General features: G+C 45.9%; 2 protein-coding genes across 16 annotated transcripts in view; one reads left to right on the top strand and one right to left on the bottom strand.

The window, feature by feature from the left end:
* Positions 1–14,505, top strand: part of ASB8 (ankyrin repeat and SOCS box containing 8) — a 30,302-nt gene extending 15,797 nt beyond the window's left edge. For 7 of the 11 annotated variants that reach the window (XM_084836662.1, XM_084836661.1, XM_084836659.1 and 4 more), the window contains exons 2-4: positions 1,513–1,674; positions 8,287–8,391; positions 11,324–14,504. In XM_084836662.1, coding sequence (XP_084692788.1) covers positions 1,558–1,674; positions 8,287–8,391; positions 11,324–11,953 — 852 coding nt within the window. In that variant the 5' untranslated portion in view covers positions 1,513–1,557 and the 3' untranslated portion in view covers positions 11,954–14,504. Of the gene's footprint in view, positions 1–877; positions 1,021–1,164; positions 1,338–1,512; positions 1,675–2,817; positions 2,961–8,286; positions 8,392–11,323 lie in introns of those variants that run through there. The other 4 variants (XR_014788090.1, XM_084836657.1, XR_014788089.1 and 1 more) reach the window with 4 other exon arrangements.
* Positions 14,506–17,009: 2,504 nt separating this feature from the next.
* PFKM (phosphofructokinase, muscle) overlaps positions 17,010–21,167 on the bottom strand; it is a 57,585-nt gene continuing 53,427 nt past the window's right edge. For all 5 annotated transcript variants that reach the window (XM_084836644.1, XM_084836646.1, XM_084836643.1 and 2 more), the window contains 2 exons: positions 19,770–19,875; positions 17,010–19,201 (listed from right to left, as the gene is read on the bottom strand). In XM_084836644.1, coding sequence (XP_084692770.1) covers positions 19,054–19,201; positions 19,770–19,875 — 254 coding nt within the window. In that variant the 3' untranslated portion in view covers positions 17,010–19,053. The remainder of the gene's footprint in view (positions 19,202–19,769; positions 19,876–21,167) is intronic.

The following is a 21,167-nucleotide window of genomic DNA, read 5'->3' as shown; positions in this document are numbered from 1 at the left end:
TTCGACATCTACATCTCTTTCTATCCCTCCCACTGGCTCACTATGATCTTGGTTTACAGTCGGTTCATCCACTCCTATTGTCACAGTAGCTTATGACAGGATTATTTTGTCTTCAGTGTGGTCCCAGGGTTGTATAGATGTTGCATTCATGGAATACCTGATTTTAGCTTGGTATTGACCTTCCTTTCATGGGCTGGCTAGCTAGACACAGGGACTTGATACTCATCCATCAAGCAATAGTGAACCTGACTGGTAGTCTTAACAGGTATTGCACTTTATATGCTGCACTATAAATTTGCAGCATATGCTGCAAATATGCCCCAATATATGCCCCAATATAAAGTGGGGGTTGGACTCGATGGCCTTGTAGGCCCCTTCCAACCCTACTATTCTGTAATATGTGCCACATGCAATTTGGCTGATTATTGCGAAATATACTTTTGTATGACTATGCTAAGTACTGAGTCGAGTCATTGGCCCATCTAGCCTCGCATTATTTACTTGAACTGGCAGCACCCCTCTGAGCCGAAAGCAGAATTTTTCCTTGGGGCCTTGCGGCCTGAGGCCCTTTTAACTACTGATACCAGAGGCTGAAGAAGGTACACCTTCTACATGAAAAGCATATGCTCTTACCAGTGAGCTATAGCTCTTCTGCAGATTCCTAATGGTGTGTCCTGCCCCCCTTCTTCTCCTAGAGCATAGGTTCATCTAAAAATTGAACCTGGGGCTACTTGCATCCAAAGCAAGAGACATGCCTCTTTGGATAATTTAGTCATCTAAGACATTGGGTGTTCTTGATGTGTTGATTTAATGACCTTTTATGAACTGTGTAAGATACATTCATATTGATCATTGAGGCACCATAACTGTTTTCCAGAAACTGCCCCTAAAGAAAAGCAATAGCTCGAAATGCATTGGGCATTTCATTGGGAAGGGGCTCCAGCACAGTGCTGGAACGCATGTGTAGCATGCAGAAGATCCCAGGTTCCGTGTCCAGCGTTTCTAAGTAAAGGATCTTGGGTAAGTGGCCTGGAGAAATAACCTCTCTTTGAGAGCTGCTGCCAGTCAGAGCAGACATGTAAGGCAGCTTAAGGTCGTATACTCAGAATAAATATTTTACAGCACTTCTTTGTTTTTGTTGATTTTAATGCCATTCCATATCAGGCTTAGAGCAGGTTTATCATCACTTGATGGCTCCCAGCTGAATATGTGAACAGGCTTACTTGAAAAACATTGTGTTTGGGGTGATAAGGAAGTTCTGTCTGTGATGGCTCTCTTGAATCACTACTCAATGCTTCAGTATTCAAGCGATGGTTGAGGCAGCCCTTAAATTTCAGGTTAGTCTTTTTGAATTATTTCCGGTCAACGTTTCTTTCTCGGTGTTGGTGAAACGTAGCATGCTGTCAAGTCTCTTCTTATTCACAATTCTTATTATGTGTAGCTTGTTGGGACTATGTGGGAGAGAATCTGTAATTTTAATAGCTATAAACCTTTTGTGTCTGTTTTTCCCAGGCAACGTGGAGCATGTGAAGTAACCCAAGGAAACCCAGTTCCAGTATGTGGTACATCATGCAGAGCATTCAGAGTAAATATTCTTTGTCGGAGCGTCTGATCCGGACTATAGCAGCCATCCGATCCTTCCCACATGACAATGTGGAAGACCTTATCAGGAGGGTACGTGAGAAGACAATAGAGAAATCTTAGCTTTGCTCTGAAAGCTTGTTTTCTGGAATTTTTGTAGCGCTCCATGAACCTGTGTTAGAATTTAACGATGTGCCTCTGCTGCAACCCTAAGCAGCACTGGGTTCTGTTTCAGAACTGGGTTCTGTTTCTTAGTCGTGCTAGCGTGTGACAGAATGTTTGGGGATTGGCTTTTTATACATGTAAGTGAGGCTGAGAACATGTTCACATGACATTTTTAATATTATAATTTCAGTGATATGAGTGGACTTGCTTCTCCTCCCCCAGGATCCTAGGAATTCTGGATCTTTGAGGAAGCTAGGGATTTTTAATTCACAATTTTGAGCACCTTTACAAATGGGTACACTTACGTGGTGGTGGTTGTGGTGGGGAGCAAGAGCAGTTATAGCTCTCTGAAACCAGTCTTAATTTGTGTATATGTTGATGTTGCCAGCATTAATCTGTACCAAGCTTATTAGATCCTCATGGCTGTTGTAAAGCAAACGCAGCTTAACTTAAGGGTGACGCTCAAAGAGGCAACCACTCAGTAGTGAAGCTTCTGGGCATCTGCAGTTAAGATCTCGGATAGCCGGAAAAGACCTCTGCCTAACACCCTGTTGTCAGTTTGACTTGGTACAGGGCAACTCTTTATCACAGGATACCTGATACAGAGGCTACTTTTTGCCTTTACCAATAAATGAACTTAATTGTAATGAGGGGAAGCCTTTAAATATGTGCATCTTTCAGAATATAAGAAACCAGACAGACACAGTATGATTGTCACCATTACTATTAAAAGTCTACAGTTGCCTGTGTTAGCTTTGGTTTTGAAAGTGGGTGTGTTGGTGGGTGATTTAATGTGGCCTGTGCTGAGTTGAGCTCAAGATGGTGAGGGGAGACTGGGGAAGAGAATGGTAGTTATGATCCTCTTGTGAGAGAATGAGATGCAAACATAAGCTGTGGGGAGTTGGATATTATATAGGGAGTGTGAACAAACGGGATGAGAGAGACAGCATCAGGTAAAGCCTGCCATAGTAGTTTTTAAAACCTGTGGGAGGCTTTACCTGATATTATCTTGTTTTTTTAAAAAAATGTTGGGTAGTTTAGGAGTGGCTTTGTTTATATTGCAGTCTTGCCTGCGCCTTCAGGATATGGAGGGATAACGATCTAAATGATACTGTCGGTTCTGCATACTGTAGAATGTGGGAGGTCTGGAGTTTCTTTCCTGGGGAAGAATGGCTAAGAACTGGAAGACAGTGCAGTTTCTGCAGGCAAAATTGGTACGGAAGAAGCTCCCTCTTCTTAACTCCCCCCCTCCACCCCCTACATTGTCATCTCCTGCTGTTGTCAGTCCAGTTCTGGTACTGATCTTGGGCTGAGCACGTACTCAGAAGCACCCTGTTCCTTAATTTTTAGCATATGGCTGCCTGCACCATTATTTTGCACATGGCTCTGATCGGTGGCACTCTGGGTTCTAACAACAAACCAAGCAGACCCCACAAGCCTGAAATCTTCCTGCCCCTTGTTTAGTCCAATTACAGAGCAGACAGACCAAGGTTTCTTGAATGCTGTTCTTGAGCTGCAAAGGGCAAAGCTATGGGTGTGTCAGTTTCCAATTACTCAGCTCTTAACAGACATAGGGTTCTATGTTAGGCTTGATTGATTCTGCCAGCTGCTTTGCTATATTAATTGCCAGGTATTTGGTCTGCCAGAACCCATTCAATATATGATAAATCCTTCTGGTGACCAAAAGGCTGACAGCAGCTGATACAGTCTTTGTTGTTATCCACTATACCTTCCAGCTAGTCCCTACTCTCATATAATATAAGATGGTAATAGTCTTCCTGGCGTTCTTACAATGACATAGTGCTGTGCATTCATCTGAATAGTCTGAGGATAGGGCCTGTGACTCTTACACTGTAATAAACTAGAGACACAAGGGAAGACGAGGCAAAAGAGGGAGGAGATCATCTTGAGCGTTCCAGAGGGAAGAGCTGAAGGACTTTTAAAAATTATTTTTTTAAATAGGCATTTCAATGTACAACAGACTTCTCTCTGGGAGGGAAGAGAAAGCTCTGACTAAAGCTAGGGCCAGCAGCTCAGTTGACTGGCTTCCCAAGATGTGGGCTACAACTCTCATAATCCCCGACAGTTGCCATGCTGGCTGGGGCTGATGGGAGTTGTAGTCTAAAACATCTGGAGGACACCAGGTTGCCTGCCCCTGCACTGAAGTCTCAGGCAGAAAGGAGTATGTCCCATCATCTCCTATGTGGTCCTTTTAAGTGGAGATGGCAAGGATTGAACTGGGACCTTCTGCACGCAAAGCATGTGCTCTCCCACTGAACTATGGACGTTCCCTGCATGGGGAGCTTAGCCTATCACATTGCTATGGCCAGTGTTTCTCTGCCAATCTCTGTTGCTTTCTGGCAGCTTTAATAAGATTAAAAACAACATTAAACAGCTTTATGCATACAACTTCGTGGACCTATATGCAAAACCCCAGCTGTCACCTTTTCCATTCGCCGTTGTCGCCTGATCTCATGAGTATATTGTCTGACATGTTTTCATAGAATCATAGAATAGTAGGGTTGGAAGGGGCCTACAAGGCCATCGAGTCCAACCCCCTGCTCAATGCAGGAATCCAAGTCAGAGCATCCCCGACAGATGGCTGTCCAGCCTCATCTTGAACGCCTCCAGTGTGGGAGAGCCCACCACCTCCCTAGGGAATTGGCTCCATTGTTGTATTTCTCTAACAGTCAGGAGGTTTTTCCTGATGTTCAGCCGGAATCTGGCTTCCTGTAACTTGAGCCCATTATTCCGTGTTCTGCACTCTGGGATGATCAAGAAGAGATCCTGGCCTTCCTCTCTGTGACAACCTTTCAAGTACTTGAAGAGCGTTATCATATCTCCCCTCAGTCTTCTCTTCTCAAGGCTAAACATGCCCATTTATTTCAGTCTCTCTTCATAGGGCTTTGTTTCCAGTCCCCTGATCATCTTTGTTGCCCTCCTCTGAACCCTCTCCAGTTTGTCTGCATCCTTCTTAAAGTGTGGTGCCCAGAACTGGACACAGTACTCCAGATGAGGCCTAACCAATGCTGAGTAGAGGGGAACTAGTACTTCCCGGGATTTGGAAGCTATGCTTCTATTAATGCAGCCCAAAATAGTATTTGCCTTTTTTGCAGTCACATCAAATTGTTGGCTCATATTCAGCTTGTGATCGACAACAATTCCAAGATCCTTCTCGCTTTTAGTGTTGTTGAGCCACGTATCCCCCATCTTGTGACAGTGCATTTGGTTTCTTTTTCCTAGGTGCAGAACTTGGCATTTATCCCTATTAAATGTCTTTCTGTTGTTTTCTGCCCAGCGCTCCAGTCTATCCAGATCACTTTGAATTTTGTTTGTCTTCCAAAATATTAGCTATCCTGCCCAATTTTGTGTCATCTGCAAATTTGATCAGCGTTCCCTGCACTTCCTCCTCCAAGTCATTAATACAAATGTTGAAGAGCACTGGGCCCAGGACTGAGCCCTGCGGTACCCCACTCGTTACCTCTCCCCAGTTTGAGAAGGTCCCATTGATAAGCACTCCTTGAGTCCGATTCTGTGGCCAACTGTGGATCCACCGGATCGTTGTTTCATCTAGCCCACTTTGAGCTAGTTTGTTCATCAGGAGATCATGGGGTACTTTGTCGAAAGCTTTGCTGAAGTCGAGGTATATGATGTCTACAGCATTCCCACAGTCCACAAGGGAGGTTACTTGATCAAAAAATGAGATCAGATTGGTCTGACAGGATTTGTTCTTGACAAATGCATGTTGGCTTCGAGTAATCACTGCATTGCTTTCAAGGTGCTTACAGATGGATTGCTTTATCATCTGCTCCAGAATTTTCCCAGGGGTTGATGTCAGACTGACTGGTCTGTAGTTCCCAGGTTCCTCCTTTTTACCCTTTTTGAAGATAGGGACAACATTACCCCTCCTCCAGTCATCTGGCACTTCCCCTGTCCTCCATGATTTCTCAAAGAGAACAGACAGCGGTTCTGAGGGTTCTTCTGCCAGTTCCTTTATTACTCTAGGATGCAGTTCATCTGGCCCTGGAGATTTGAACTCATTCAAAGTAATTAGGTGTTCCTTGACCATATGCCTATCGATCTCCAGCTGCAATCCTGCCCCTTCAGCCTGTACTTCGCCTTTGCCAGGGGGGTCATTGACCCTCTTTTGGGAGAAGACTGAGCCAAAGTAGGAATTGAGCACCTCTGCCTTTTCTTTGTCATCTGTTATCATTTTGCCATCCTTATTTAATAGCTGAACAACCATTTCTTTCCTCTGCCTTTTACTATGCACGTAGCTGAAGAAAGCCTTTTTGTTGCTTTTAGCATCTCTCGCTAACCTTAGCTCGTTCTCAGCTTTAGCCTTCCTGACGCCATCCCTGCAATTCTGTGCTACCTGTCTGTACTCTTCCTTTGTTACTTGGCCTTCTTTCCACTTCCTGTATGTGTCCTTTTTTGTTTTCAGGTCATCTCTAAGCTTTTTGTGAAGCCACATTGGCTTCTTCTGTTGTCTTCCACCTTTTCTTCTTGTTGGAATTGTTTGTAATTGTGCCTTGAGAATTTCCTTTTTTAAAAGCTCCCACCCATCTTGGACTCCTTTTCTTGTTAGAGTTGCTTGCCTTGGGACCTTGCTTATCATTGTTCTGAGTTCATTAAAATCAGCTTTCCTAAAATCCAGGGTACACGTTTGACTACACTCGGCTTTTGCTTGCCTTAGAACCAAGAACTGAAGTACAACATGGTTGCTTTCCCCCAGAGTTCCTGTAACTGCTACTTTATCCACTAAGTCATCTCTGTTGGTTAGGATCAAGTCAAGGATAGCTGATCCTCTAGTTCCTTCCTCTCCTTTCTGTAGGAGGAAGTTATCCACCACATAAGTCAGAAATTTCCTGGAGGGGCCATGTTTTGCAGAATTTATCTCCCAACAAATATCGGAGAAATTGAAGTCCCCCATTTTAAAACATTGGCTGTTTGCTTTTCAAAAGTTTCATCCTCGTCTTCTCCTTGATTGGGTGGCTGGTAGTAGACTCCGACCACCAGGTTCCTTTTATTCTTGTGGAATAAAATGAGCATTAAAACGAGTTTTGCGAGCATTAAATTCAGTGCAATTAAATATGACCAGTGCAAGAAGCAATCTTGGTTTTGAAGTGAGTGAGTCTAAGATGCCCACTGTATGAAACAGGCCACAGTAAAAACGTGGGTTCCACATCCAGCAGTCAACAAATAAGGTTGCCGTGATGACCAAGAATTTAATATTAGCAAGCAGCCTGAGCCAGGAGAAGCTACATGTCTTGCACCTTTTTTTTAACTGCCAATAGTTTCCCTATTGAGCAGTTAAAGCTCCCTGCAAGAACAGGCTGCTGCATCTTATCTTTAACGCTACCGCAGTCCTCTGATTGAGCAGAAGTTGGCAGTATCAGCAACAATTTCAAACCTCCCTTCTTTCTTCCCTCCATCCATTAGTGCCAGGCTACTTCTTTCCTTCTGCATCTCCACCTCTGCAGTGTCCTCCTCCATTCCAACCCCACTTGCAGACTAGCTTCTCCCTTGTACATGCACACACCGTGACTTTCCATGTCAGAAAGACACCCCCCCCCCCCGAAATTTTGCACCAACTCCCTTCTTGTCCTCTGGAGGAGGATTTAAAATCTGAAGGCCCAAACTGCTACAGGAAAGGAAGAAAAGTCTGGAGGGAAATGTCTTTGGCAAGGGAGATGGAAGGACACTGTCTCCTAGCCTTTTTAGTCCTGATTTTGGAAACAGAAGATGCTTGCTGGGAACAAAGGAGCCCCTTAGTGGGTGCAAAGAAGAGAGAGCCTGCTTAAAGCAAGGAAGTTAGAGAGCTGGGGGAGGGAAGTATTTTTAATTGTGCACAGTTGCTGGATGGGAGTTTGTAAAACCAGGCCTGGATTTGGGGGCCAGGGCCGGCGGGGAGGGAGTCTGTGTTCTCTAGTTGTAACACATTTGCCAGTATTTGGGAACAATGTGTATTTTTCAGAAAGAGATCTGCAAGGACCCAAGTTAACGGGGAATGATGCCGCAGGTGCTGTTAGCCCTTCTCTTTCATTCTGTGGGAGGGGCAGGCTGCACTTGCTTGGTGGAAAGGATTTCAGTGGCACTTTTAGTATGCTCCTGCTGGCTAGTAGAAATACTTTTTGTCTACAAAACCCAGACGTAATTTGTAGACCTCTGTCCAAGTCTATTGCCTGGGTGCTCGACAGGGGTGTTTAAAGAGCAAAGAAGATGCCGTTCTTTTCTTTCCCAGCTTTCTTAAACTGGGCAGACCTCATGGGGTGCAAGTTATCTCTACTGTTTTCTTTGAACTGCTTCTGGAATGTTAAGGAAATAAATGAAAAGCAATAAACTTGAAAAGACCGAGAGGAACTAGGTTTTTAGATTTCAGTTATGTGTCCCCGAGCTTATCGTAAATAAAAAGCATCCTGATCTGACATCTCTTGATATAAAATGACAAGTGTACATTGCAATAGCTTTATTCTAGTGATAGTCAGAAATTGATGAACTTCCTGAACCTCCATCGTTCCCCCCCCAATGTTCTTCCAGGGTGCAGATGTCAACTGTATGCATGGTACCCTGAAGCCACTGCACTGCGCTTGCATGGTGGCTGATGCCGATTGCATCGAGTTGCTGTTAGAAAAAGGAGCCGAGGTAAGAAGAGCTTGAATATGATTTAAGAGCAGAACTAGGTAACCTGATCAAATGCAATGGGTGCAGTCATAACAGGGTTTGTGGAACACTTCTAAGCGTTCATTATCCTTGCGACAGCCCGGGAAGGCTGGTTGGTATTTTTACCCCCAATATTGCAGGTGGGCTGAGGCTGAGTGACTTGTGGTGTAGTGGCGAGTGTTGGGACTAGGAGCCGGGAGATCCGGGCTCTAGTCCCCACTCGGCCACGGAAGCTCACTGGGTGACTTTGGGCCAGTCACAGACTCTCAGCCCAACCCTCCTCACAGGGTTGTTGTAGTGAGGATGAAATGGAGAGGAGGATCATGTAAGCTGCCTTGGGTTCGTTGCGAGAGGAAAAGAGGCGGGATGTAAAGAAAGAAAACGAAAGAAAGAGAGTTCGTGGAAGAGGTTGAAATGTGGGTTCGCAGCTGTATCTCAAAGCCAAACTTTCCCCAATCTGGCTCCCTCTAAATGTGCTGGATGACACCTCCCATCATTTCCCCAGCCAGCATCACCAATGGGGATGATGGGAGGTGTGGTCCAGCATCTAGAAGGGAACCAGGCTGGAGAAGGCTGTCATAGCTGAGCTCTCTGGCAAAGGCTGAAAGAACTTGTTTTTCAGTGTGAAAGTTTTTTTTCTCTGTCTTGTAAAAAACGTGTCTGCTTCAAGGTATCCAATTTCCAGATGTTTGGGCCTACAACTCCCATCAGTCTTCACCATTGGCTATGCTGGCTAGGGTTGATGGGAGTTGTTGGCCAAAGCATCTGGAGGCCACAAGTTGCCTACCTCCGAGTTAGTGTATCTGAGGTACTGAAGTGGTAAGTACCGTTCATCTCAGATTGAATATATCTTTCCCTTCTCCACTGGATCAGGTGCAGCTTTATCTGGGTGTCCTGGAAATGGTGTGTCTCCAAAATGAGGCACACACCCACAGCCTTTAGGAAAGCCATTCAGAGCTCTCACCACCTAAAAGCCAGTTTGTCCCCAGTGATTAGTTTGAGTTCACAGTGAGGCACAATTCTGCGTAATGGCAGAGTTCCAAAGGACTGCTTTAAATGTGCCCAAAGCTTTTGGTCTGGGAGTTTTTGTTTATCTTTTTCTTTGGGGCAGCAGGGCTCCCATTATATGTTACAAATTGCCTTTGCGGGTGGAACTGTACATACATAGCACACTGCTGCGGAAGAAAGCAGCCTGCTTCCAAGCTCCCCTCTCCACCTCCATAACATGTAGTGCAACTTTATCTTGTGTCTTGACGTCATTACATTCTTTCTCTGCCCCTGCCCCACAACACACTGGCTGTGGCTTGCGGGGAAGGAGAAAGGCTCAACATAATAGCACTAGGACACAAGGTAGTTGGAACTACATGTTATCGAGGGGGAGCGGGAAACGTGACATGTGGTTGCTTTTGCAGGACAGAGGGTGGTTGGTCAGCAACCTGTGTGTGTTTAAGTCTTTGCTTATAACTTTCAAAGTTGCCTACATAATAAACTTAAATGGAACAAAGCTAGAATTTATAATGAACTAAAGCAACACAAAAAATCCCTATCACAATGTTGTTACATACTGCTATATTACAAATTACGTTGTTATGTAGAGGCACATTCACACAGATGGAAAATGTGGGGAGAAAAGTAACTTTTTGTGATGTGTAGTTTTGCTCCAAAAGGCCCTCAGTTTCAGAAGTGGCTTGCCTTGTAGGGGGTGGGATGGAGTTGGAAGGAGGTGTGCCATTTCAAGAATCCCAGTGGTGGACGAACTTGCACAATTCTTTGGATCCTGGTCCTTGTTATTAGTAGATGATAGGAACACAGATGATAGGAACTTTGCTCTGTGTCTCAAGATCTGCTTGACTTTGAAGACCTATTCAGGTTTTCTAAATCATGGAAGGTAAAATTGTGAGGAGGGGGAGCGGGGATGCTTGCACTCATCCCACCCCATCACTTTTTTTCATTGCTCTCTGCATGTAGAAGGTGATATCCTGCAAGGCAGAGCTTCCTCTGGAGGCTCCCCCAATGATTTAGAACCTGGATTTCCCCTGCAGAAAGTCGCCCTCTACACATGGAGGGTGATGAAAACAGTGATGGGATGGGGCAGCGCCCGTGTGCTCCCCGCTCCCCTTCCTAGCTCGTTTACCTTACATACACCATTTAGAACACCTGAATTCAGCTTGTGGGGTTGACGCAGTTCAGTCATGTGTCAGCTCTATAATCTGGTGGATTATGGGGTCGGGGGGTGAGGTTGTGAGTGTGTTCTCAGTAATAACAGAAGGTGAATGTTCATTTCAGTGTTCTTTTGTCAGAATTAAAACAGGTCCTTGTAGTTAGGGAAATGACAAGGCCACCAATCCAAATGTGCAAAAAAAATAATAATAAAGCAGGCTCTGGAAGTGTCTTAAAAGCCCTAAAATGAAATTATTAAATACCAAAGTTTTAGCCTCTTAAGGTACTGTCAAATCACACAATTTGTTGTCCTCTTATGGAGACGAGAGGCCCAGAGAACATAAGAGTGGCCTATGCTGGATGTTAACAAGGATTCATCTGCTCTACCATTTTGACTTTAACAGTGGCTAATCACTTGCTCCTAGGAAGCTGACAGGCCAAAGCAAGACAGAGACAGGCATCCCCTGTTGTTTGCCCCCACTAGTGGGATGCGGCTTCTGAACATGGAGGCAAGACAGCAGCATGATCTCTTTAAGGATTGTTGAGATCTGCTCCAGAGCAAATTATTCCGTGATCCTCATTCTCCTAATCCCATTCACTTGACAAGGGCTTTGCCCTGAGTTCAGATAGAGGCTTGAGATGGAAGGATTCCACCATCCAGTGACTGCCTCTTCAGCGGAGCTTTCAGGTCAGTTTTCTTTGGCCGATCCTCTTAAACTGCTAACACTGAAGAGCCCCTTCTCTGTTTCTGCAGGTCAACGCCCTTGACGGGTACAACCGAACAGCGCTTCATTATGCTGCAGAAAAGGATGAGACCTGCGTGGAGATCCTCTTGGAATATGGGGCAAACCCAAATGCGCTGGATGGTAACAAGGACACTCCCCTGCACTGGGCCGCCTTTAAGAACAATGCTGAATGTGTCCGAACGCTCTTGGAAAGCGGGGCCTTTGTCAATGCTCTGGATTACAACAACGACACCCCCCTGAGCTGGGCAGCGATGAAGGGGAACCTAGAAAGCGTGAGCATCCTTCTGGAATATGGGGCTGAGGTCCGGGTGGTCAACCTGAAAGGACAGACCCCAATATCAAGGCTGGTTGCCCTGCTGGTCAGAGGACTCGGCACCGAGAGGGAAGACGCCTGCTTCGATCTGCTCCGCAGAGCCGTCGGACACTTTGAATTGCGGAAGAACGGCGCCATGCCTCGCGAGGTCCTGCGGGATCAGCAGCTTTGCGGGAAGCTGACCACGCTGTGCTCTGCCCCTGGCACCTTAAAGACGCTGTCCCGCTATGCTGTGCGCCGCAGCCTGGGAGTGCAGTTCCTGCCAGATGCGGTGAAGGATCTGCCTTTGCCAGAGGCTCTGAAAGAGTATGTGTTGCTCAAGTGACAGCTAATGCTTTGTAGGATTCTGTTAGTAGTGCAGATGGGCTGATTCCTGTGCAGATCCTTCCCTGGCGCTTCGCACTGACTGTAGTAGCGCTATGAAATCAATTTTTGCAGGTCTGTCTGCAACCTCCCAGGCAAATGGGTCCCTCCTTGCTCTGGCATTAGCCAGTTGTTTCCTTAGATTCTCCCTCTGCTGCAGTGGCGTTGCTTTCTTCAGTGGTAGAGGTTGGAAGATCTCTTCTATGGCCCATGATGGCTGGGAGGCTTCAAGAAACAGCCCTGGGGTCCACCTCCTGCAACAGATCTTCTCTGGAACCCAAGATCCAATTTCTGCTCTCAGAGGCTTTCACAGAAAGGGAAGGTGGAACTATCTTTTGGAGCTGCTGAGCAGGTGGGGGAGATGGCAACAGCTGATTTAGTCTCATTACCCGTAGCAAAGCATTTTAGAGATCCAACGTTCCTCCTTCTAGCCTTACGCTCTTGAGTCACTAGGCCTGTCCTGCCATTTCATTTTCTACTGGGAGGTAAGCAGTTCCTTTCAGGGGTTTACAGTGGCTTGAACAATGGATTTGATGGATTCGAACAAACAAGCCTGTTGAGCTAATCCACTCCTCTAGGGATCAGAGGGACCTTCTCTGTTGCACCACCTCCTTCATCTCGCTCCTTGCTGTTCGCCCAAAGAGAGGTGCCAAAGTAGCAGGAGGAGAAGAATTCTCTCAAACGGAGTGGGTCACGTTTGTTGTTACTTTGGCCAGGTCTGCACGTGCCACAGAATAAAGTGGTAGATTCCCGGGCTGGTGGCGGACTGTGTCACTTCAGACCAAGTGGAGAATGATTTGTGAATGGTTGGGGGAGGAACAATCTCCCTACAAATAGAAAATGAAGCATCATGGGGAGAGAAGTTCTTAAGCAGCCCTTTCTGAACAGGTACATCATGTTCCCGTTGCATTCTGCTTCATGTATAGATCCAGCCTTTATCTACAAGGAGAGGAGCCCAGCAAAGCCATAGAAAGGAAACCAGTCAGTATTGCTGTCTGGAGACGTGTAGGTCACAGTGATTTTTTTCCCTTTTATCTCCTTTAAAAAAACAGCTAGTAGCGAGACAGGTCCGAGTACATGTATCGATTCTGTATCTTGTGTAGTGATAAGGAAGTTAGTTTCCTGTCCACACTGTGTATCTGTGCATTTTATTAATGGCTTTAACGCTTAGTAAGTGTATTCTTGAACCTATCTTGCAGCTCAAGAGTGGTGTTGGGCTCCACATGCGGAGCCTAGCAACAGTGGTTTATAGCATGTTCAGCCAATTCCTGATTTGTACCCCCATCATGTAGTTTCCGAATACTGGACTGATTCCACCCCACCCCCAGCTTAATTTTCAAAGCAGTGTGCACGTGTGTAGAGGTGGTGGTATTTTCACACTTACAGTACGCAATGTGAGTTGAAAATGCCTGTGAAAGTTGCAAGGTGTCCCCCTGCCCCCTTCCTGGCACTTAGTATCAAAGCAACAGTAAAGTTTCACTCCCTATGGAATGGAAGCCTGCATTTACTGCAGGTTCTTAACAGCTCAGATCTCCCTCATGCCAGTCCTGAGTGGTTTGCTAAATCCCCCAATTCCGAACGTTCCTTAAAACTCTTGATAGCTGATTTTTTTTTTCCGATTTTAAAATTATAGGCATATTTCATTCCGAAAGGATAGCGCTTCCTTGATGAGGGCCAATAAGATAAGAATAAAGGGCCAGCATCCTTGAAAGTCCAGGATAGCCCAGGTAATATTGCCTAGCTCCGCTCTACCCACTCAGGGCTCAGAAGTGGGAATATGATTTCTGAGAATGGGCAGTGCTTCTGGGATTCTCTTGGTATCACTATTTCTGTATTGGTGGTGGGGAGGGGGAGGGGAAAGAAGGGGGTGGAAATGAGAAAAGGTGCTGTAGGGGAGCCCTGAGCAGTGGATTCATCCAGTAGGGTTGCCTTGAGAATTAAGGCTATATGGGAGTAATTGCCCTCATCTATTGGTGAAATAACCAGTGTCCCATGGATCTGTGTTCTGAGGCTATTTAATGTAAAGAGAGCCATAAGCTAAGAGTGGACAGAAGGTAACTCTCCAGATGTTTTGAACTTCAGCTTCCAGAAGCCCCTGCCAGCATGGCCAATGGTCAGGAATGCTGGGAGTTAAAGTCCAAAACATCTGCAGATCTATGTTCTGCCCACCCCTGCCATAAGCTTTTATGGAGATGTGTTTATTTCTGCCCTGCACAAACAACTCTGCAGCATTGCTCTATACTGTAGAATCCCGCAACTCATGTCTTCCATATAAGGATAACTCGGTGCAATGCGGCTTCCCTCACCCCCTACTCTGCAATCTCGTCTCTCCTCTAGGGTTGGGCCTGCCTGAGCACATGCTGGGCTTTCAGAAAGCCACACCTTGTGAGGAAAAAAATGCTGTAAGCTCTGAATACCCTTTCCCAAGATTTTGATGTTGTTATGGAGGAAGGTTCATTCAGTGAGCCAATGTGGGATATTAAAAGTTTGTTGATTAAACTTGTGGTGTACCGGACAGCATTTATACTATGTATTTTTTTTCACTGTGAAAGCTCCATGCTGACTCCAAAATATATAACACAGTTATTACTTTGGGGGGTTCATGTTGATAACCTCCTGTTTCCTCCTGAAATCTCTCCAGTATACAGTTGTCAGATTCTCCACCCCAGACTCCCCTGGTCTGAAAGTCCTTGTTCTGGTGTTCACAAAATGGAGTAAGTACGGCAGCTAATGTTGATTTTTCTTCTTCTCCTGATGTGGAGTGGATTTTGTCAGAGGGGAAGCATGGAATGTGACGTGCTCCTTTCTGGTTAGGCAAAGCAGCTGGGTTCAAGGGCCCCTAGCACCGTCTAGAGTGTGGATTGCTATCTTTGTTGTTGTTGTTGTTGTTGTTGTTGTTGTTCAGTCGTTCGGTCGTGTCCGACTCTTCGTGACCCCATGGACCATAGCACGCCAGGCCTTCCTGTCCTGCGCTCTCTCCCGGAGCGTGCTCAAGTTCATATTCATTGCATCCGTGATGCTATCTAGCCATCTCATCCTCTGCCGTCCCCTTCTCCTTTTGCCTTCAGTCTTTCCCAGCATCAGGGTCTTTTCCAGGGAGTTTTCTCTTCGCATTAGGTGGCCAAAATATTGGAGCTTCAGCTTCATTATCTGTCCTTCCAATGAGCACTCAGGGTTGATTTCCTTTAGGATTGCTATCTTGTATACCCCTAAAATAGAGGTAGAGCAGACAGGTCCACAAACATCCACCAGGATAAATGTTGCTTTTGCCTTCCCCTCACTGGTTCATCAGTCATTTTCTTGATGAACCTTTCTCCTTTATTCACAGTCTTTTTTAGGTAGCCTCTCAAGTTATTGGAGCATGTTGATCTGAAAGAGCCACTCAGTAACTAACTTCTCACAGGGCCATCTTTTTTAGCTGAATGACTGAATTAGTTCTGCTGCCTGCTGATTCACTCCCACGTGAGGAAAGTTCCAGAGAAAGCGATCTGGAACCCCTTTCTCCCGTCCCAGTTTGAATAGCAACAGAACGGTTGGCAGAGTCCCCCTCCTCCACCACTGATGCATTTCCGTGGCTTGTTCCCATCTGCCAAAGCTGGGGCTCACGCAGAGCAGTTGGCATGTGTACAGGAAGAACTCTGAGCGAACCTCTGTTGCTGTTCACGGTGACTTCTTTAAAAAGTCATTTCTCCATATGGCAGCTTTGGAGAAAGTGGCTGAGACCTTGACCAGAGCGCTTATATAAACCTAGCCTAGCACTGCAGCATAGTCAATGAATAGTCATTGACTACGCTAAAGCCTTTGATTGTGTGGATCACAACAAACTGTGGCAAATTCTTAAAGAGATGGGAGTACCAGACCACCTTACCTGTCTCCTGAGAAACCTGTACAAGGGTCAAGAAGCAACAGTAAGAACCGGACATGGAACAACCAATTGGTCCAAAATTGGGAAAGGAGTACAACAAAGCTGTTTATTGTCGCCCTGCTTATTTAACTTATATGCAGAGTACATCATGAGAAACGCCGGGCTGGATGAATCACAGGTCGGAATTAAGATTGCCGGGAGAATTATCAACAACCTCAGATACGCAGACGATACCACCCTAATGGCAGAAAACGAAGAGGATCTAAAGAGCCTCTTGTTGAGGGTGAAAGAGGAGAGTGCAAAAGCTGGTTTGAAACTCAACATTTAAAAAACCTAAAATCATGGCATCTGGCCCCATCACTTCCTGGCATATAGAAGGGGAAGAAATGGAAGCAGTGACAGATTTTGGGCTCCAAGATCACTGCAGACGGTGACTGTAGCCATGAAATTAAAAGACGCTTGCTCCTTGGGAGGAAAGCTATGGCAAACCTAGACAGCACAGTAAGAAGCAGAGACATCACCTTGCCGACAAAGGTTCGTATAATCAAAGCTATGGTTTTCCCGGTAGCAATGTATGGCTGTGAGAGCTGGATTATAAGGAAGGCTGAGCGCCGAAGAACTGATGCTTTCGAACTGTGGTGCTGGAGAAGACTGTTATGAGTCCCCTGGACTGCAAGGAGGTCAAATCAGTCCATCCTAAAGGAAATCAACCCTGACTGCTCATTGGAAGGACAGATACTGAAGCTGGAGCTCAAATATTTTGGCCACCTAATGCGAAGAGAAAACTCCCGGGAAAAGACCCTGATGCTGGGAAAGATTGAAGGCAAAAGGAGAAGGGGACGGCAGAGGATGAGATGGCTAGATAGCATCACTGATGCAATGAATATGGACTTGTGCACACTCCGGGAGAGAGCGCAGGACAGGAAGGCCTGGCGTGCTATGGTCCATGGGGTCATGAAGAGTCGGACACGACTTAACGACTGAACAACAAAGCACTGCAGCATAAAAGACATAACTTTAACTTTAAAGCAGGGGTGGGTAACTTGTGGCCCTCCAGATCTTTTGGCCAACAATTCCCACCAGCCCTAGTCAGCATAGACAGTGGTGAGGGATGATGAGAATAGTAGCCCTCCAGATGTTTTGGCCTAACAAGTTGCCCACCCTGGCTTACAAGTGTTCAAGCTATGGCGCTTGAGCTTGTGTTTTGTTTGCTGTGGTGTGGGGAGGAGGATATTTGCAGGTGACTCCATCCTATATGGAAGCCTGATGATACATGCTATTTAATGACTGGAGGTTATGAGTGCACCTGTGACCAAAACAGAAAGATTATAACAGGAGTAGATGGAGAGGAAAGATGAGGAAACACTCATTCAACAAGAGGCAGTGTGGTGTAGTGGTTAAAATGTTGGACTGAGACTTGGGAGACCCAAGTTCTCATCCCCAGTTGGTCACGAAGCTTATTGGGTAACGTTGGGCTAGTCACTGACTCTCAGTCTAACCTACCTCACAGGGTTGTTGTGAGGATAAAATGGAGAGGAGGAGGGCCATGTCAGTGATCTTGGGGTCCATGCAAGAGGAAAAAGGGTGGGATATAAAATAATACTACAAAAAAGCCCCAGCTACCCAAGGAGGTTACTTCCTGGTTAGTAGGATCTGCCTCAGGCCCTTCTGCTGGTCCTCCCACCAGGCAGATTGTGACCCATGAGGGGGCCTTCTCATTGTGGCACCCTGGCTCTCCAGGGAGGTTTGCCTGCTGTTGACTCTTTTTGCCATGAAGTGAAAACCTTTTTATTGCCTTCAATGGATTTTTAATTTATTTATGTACTTGTAATCGTTCTCTGCAGCTCCTGTTTTGTAGGATTGATTACTGTTATTTTATTGTGTATACATTTTAGTTTAATGGCAGCTGCTTTGGGAGGCTGCTGCTTGCAGAGCAGGGACCAAATTCCCCAAATAATACTGGCCAATGTATTCGCCCACCAGATGAGCAATCACAGATGCATCACTGTTATTCCCATTTACAAAATGAGAACAGGAGTTTAAAGGATTCTTCATCCTTTGAGGGATGTTGTAGCTAGCTGGGCCATCAGTTAAGAAGTTAAAAGAATGGTCCTGTAGCACTATGGACCCCCAGCCCTTTTATGTGTAAGAAGCATATAAAAATGTACATGTATGCAACCAGATGTTTGCAATGCAAACCCATGCATCATACAGATACACTTGTACTTGCTGCAGCTTCCTGGTGTGTGTAAATTCGATGGCAAACCTGGGTTTGCTTCTTTGGTTATGTGATGTGTGAAACAAAGGGTGTAAGTGATTTTTCAAACAGGGGAGCAGCATCTGCTTTAAATTCAACCAGGTGGAGATTGCTCCAGGTAGGGAGGGAGGTGTGTGTTTGCAGAGGCACAGCAGCGCCATTCCATTTGGTGAATGTAACAGTTTGCATACAACCAAGTTGAATGCAGGCAGCAATTGGCTGGTTGAGTTCCATCAAACCTGCAGTCCATCTCTACATTGTGTCTGTGCATGCTACAGGGAACCCCCCCCCCCAAGATATTAAGAGAGGGGCTCCACATGACAACCTCTAGTCAAATAGTTCCTGTTTTATTTCAAGCACTTGGCAGAGTTTGAATTATGAAAGCACAATTGTAAATTCATCCCAAGAGTGTATGCTGGGGTAGTTGCCATTTTATGTTCAAATGGAGGAGGTCCTAATAGCAAATTCATTCGGCCTATTTCAAATTTCAACATGATGAATTTAAATCCTTTTGAAATCCCCTATCCCAGACAACCCTGCAGAAGCTCAGCATATGGCCTAGGGGCACCTAATCTTATAGCACTGGTAAAGCAAAAGCAGGAGGAGTGGACCTGGCCAGTGCCTGGATGAAAGACCATTGGGAACCCCATGTAAGCTGCCCTGAGCTATCTAAAGGACGAGCGAGATATTAGTAAAAATCGACCTTCCTTCTCAACTCACACATATTCGTATAATGAAGTATGGCACTATGTCATGGCGTATTGTCTCTTGCTTCCTTCTGTGTTTGTGGCAAGCATGCAGCCCCAATGATTACACAACAGCACTAGATGGACAGCTGCATGCTAAACTGGAATTGAAGGAATCTGAAGGTTTAGAATTTATTTTAACCGTCTCAAGTGTCACGATTCAAGGGAGAGCCGGAGCTGGCTTGCTAAGCTGTTCACAGAGCCCCTTCGCCAGATACTCTCTTGCGAGTGATATGCTCCAAGTGGGCTGTCTCCGAGGTATCCAGTTCAATCTTGTACTTGGCAAGGACCTTCAAGATGGGACGAAGCTTCAGCCACCACTGACACTTGGGAAGGCGGTGCCTGTTGGAAAGAGATGAGATAAGCACCACCACAACAGGCACTTTAGATTTAGAATGCAATCCCACGCCCACTTACCTGAGACTAAGCCCCATTAAACCCAATGTGAGTTACTTCTGGGAAGATATGTGCAGGATTGCACTGTTAATGTATATGCTGCCTTTTCATCCCAGGTGGAGTCCCACAACCTCTTGCCTTTACAGGCTTCTTCCTAATCCCTTCTTAAAACCACTTGTGTCCTATGGGGGAGAGGCTTCCAGCATCTGCTCCCCACACTTCCAGTTGTTTAAGATAGCCACTTCCTACTGGTATCTTTGACCATGCCTGTATTTACAAAATAGATTGGAAGAACTTACTGACGTATCCCATAGGTATTTACTGTAATAATCACATTATGACATTTTGGAATTAAAGCATCTTTTTCAATCACAACATAAACATGTTTCAACATGAGGCCTAGAAACTTTTTTTAAAGTGAGATTCTTAATGGACTGCAAGTTACCTAACTCTACATTTAAGACCTTCCTTACTTGCTGACTGCACCCACAGAGAAGACAGAGGAGAAACTTACTCGAAATCTGTCTGATCTTTAAGTTCAGCGAGAGGTTGGAATACAAGGGACCGTCTGCGCATGCCCAGAAGGCAAGCTGAATCAACGGTGTTGGCAAAGATACGACCTGAAAAAGAAACAGTGCAAAACGCTCACCAAGTCCACTGACTGAAACACTGGAACTTAAGGTTTTTATTGCTTATACAGTGTAAACTGCCTTGGAAAGGTTATTTTGAAATGAGGGGTATACATTAATCACTGCCAGTTTTCCAAGCAAGAGTCAGGAGGCTGCTTCCTACCTTTAAACAGTCTGGGACCAGGATCCCACCTGGAGAGCCTTCATCCATCCGCCTAAGCACTTAGATCATCATATGAGACTCTGTTCCACATGCTGTACTCAATCAGAGCCCTGACTGGTGGCTACAAAGCAGCAGGGCTTTTTCAGAGGGTGGCACCCACCCTTTAGAACTTTCTCTCTAGACGGGTTTGCGAGGCTCCATCACTGCTGGCTTTCTGGCATATGGTCAAAACCACTTATTTTTAAAAGCATTTGGATAGTTGTGTGATTTCCTGCTGGTCACCAATGTGATGCTTTTGCTATTTTAATTGTTTTATTAAACCACTTAAGGGTGCCATCCTATGGCCTCTAGACAGTGACTAGACCACCTCAGAATTTTTCGTCTTACGGGAACTGACCCCGGAGCCAGTGCTCTGAGGTTGGTTCCCAGAAAACCCCCTACGCCTCGTAGGCGGTGTGGTTTGTCCCTAGCTCTGCACTTGGAAGAGCCGTGCAGAGTGGGGAAAAGGGGGGTGTTCCTGGGGGTGGGGAGAAGGTGGCGGAAGCGCCAGTATGACACTTGCTACGCGCCATCCGCCCTCCCCATGAGCCACCCCGGCTAGACAGCCAAAATCAGCCGTCTGGCCGCAAACATAGGGCAGCCAAGTTCCGCTCCACACTGCACCTGCCCTGCATTGGATAGTGGGCCGCCTCCCAGTTTGGAGGAGGCCGACTATCCCCACTGGATTGCGCCCTACAAGAATGTTAGTTTATAAGAAGCCTGGAAGGTCTGGGTAAGATCAAGAGGGGAGCATATATAAATTTAGGTGAGGAGACAGTAGTGGCTGCAAAAGAGGTGAGCGGGGCTGCAGGCAGCCCGCAGCCTGTGTCTTGCTCACCCCTAGCGTAAGGCTTTAAAGGTTAAATCCAGCACTTTCACTTGGATCCAGAAACCAAGCAGACATTTTAGTACTGGCATTGGCTGCTCCCTACAGACAAATTCAGTCAGTCTCCTGGCAGCTACATTCTGGACCAGTGATACTTTCCAAAAACGCCTCAAAGGCAGCCCCATGGACAGCTTATTTCAACAATGCAATCTCATGTCACCAAAGCAATTTAAGGATGGATGGATCAGTCTGTTT

Source organism: Heloderma suspectum, chromosome 2, assembly GCF_057233095.1.
Source record: "Heloderma suspectum isolate Gila_16-S chromosome 2, 16-S_ref, whole genome shotgun sequence".
NCBI lineage: Eukaryota > Metazoa > Chordata > Lepidosauria > Squamata > Helodermatidae > Heloderma > Heloderma suspectum.
The sequence above is the reverse complement of the archived record's forward strand: the minus strand, read 5'-3'. Positions and strand labels throughout refer to the sequence as shown.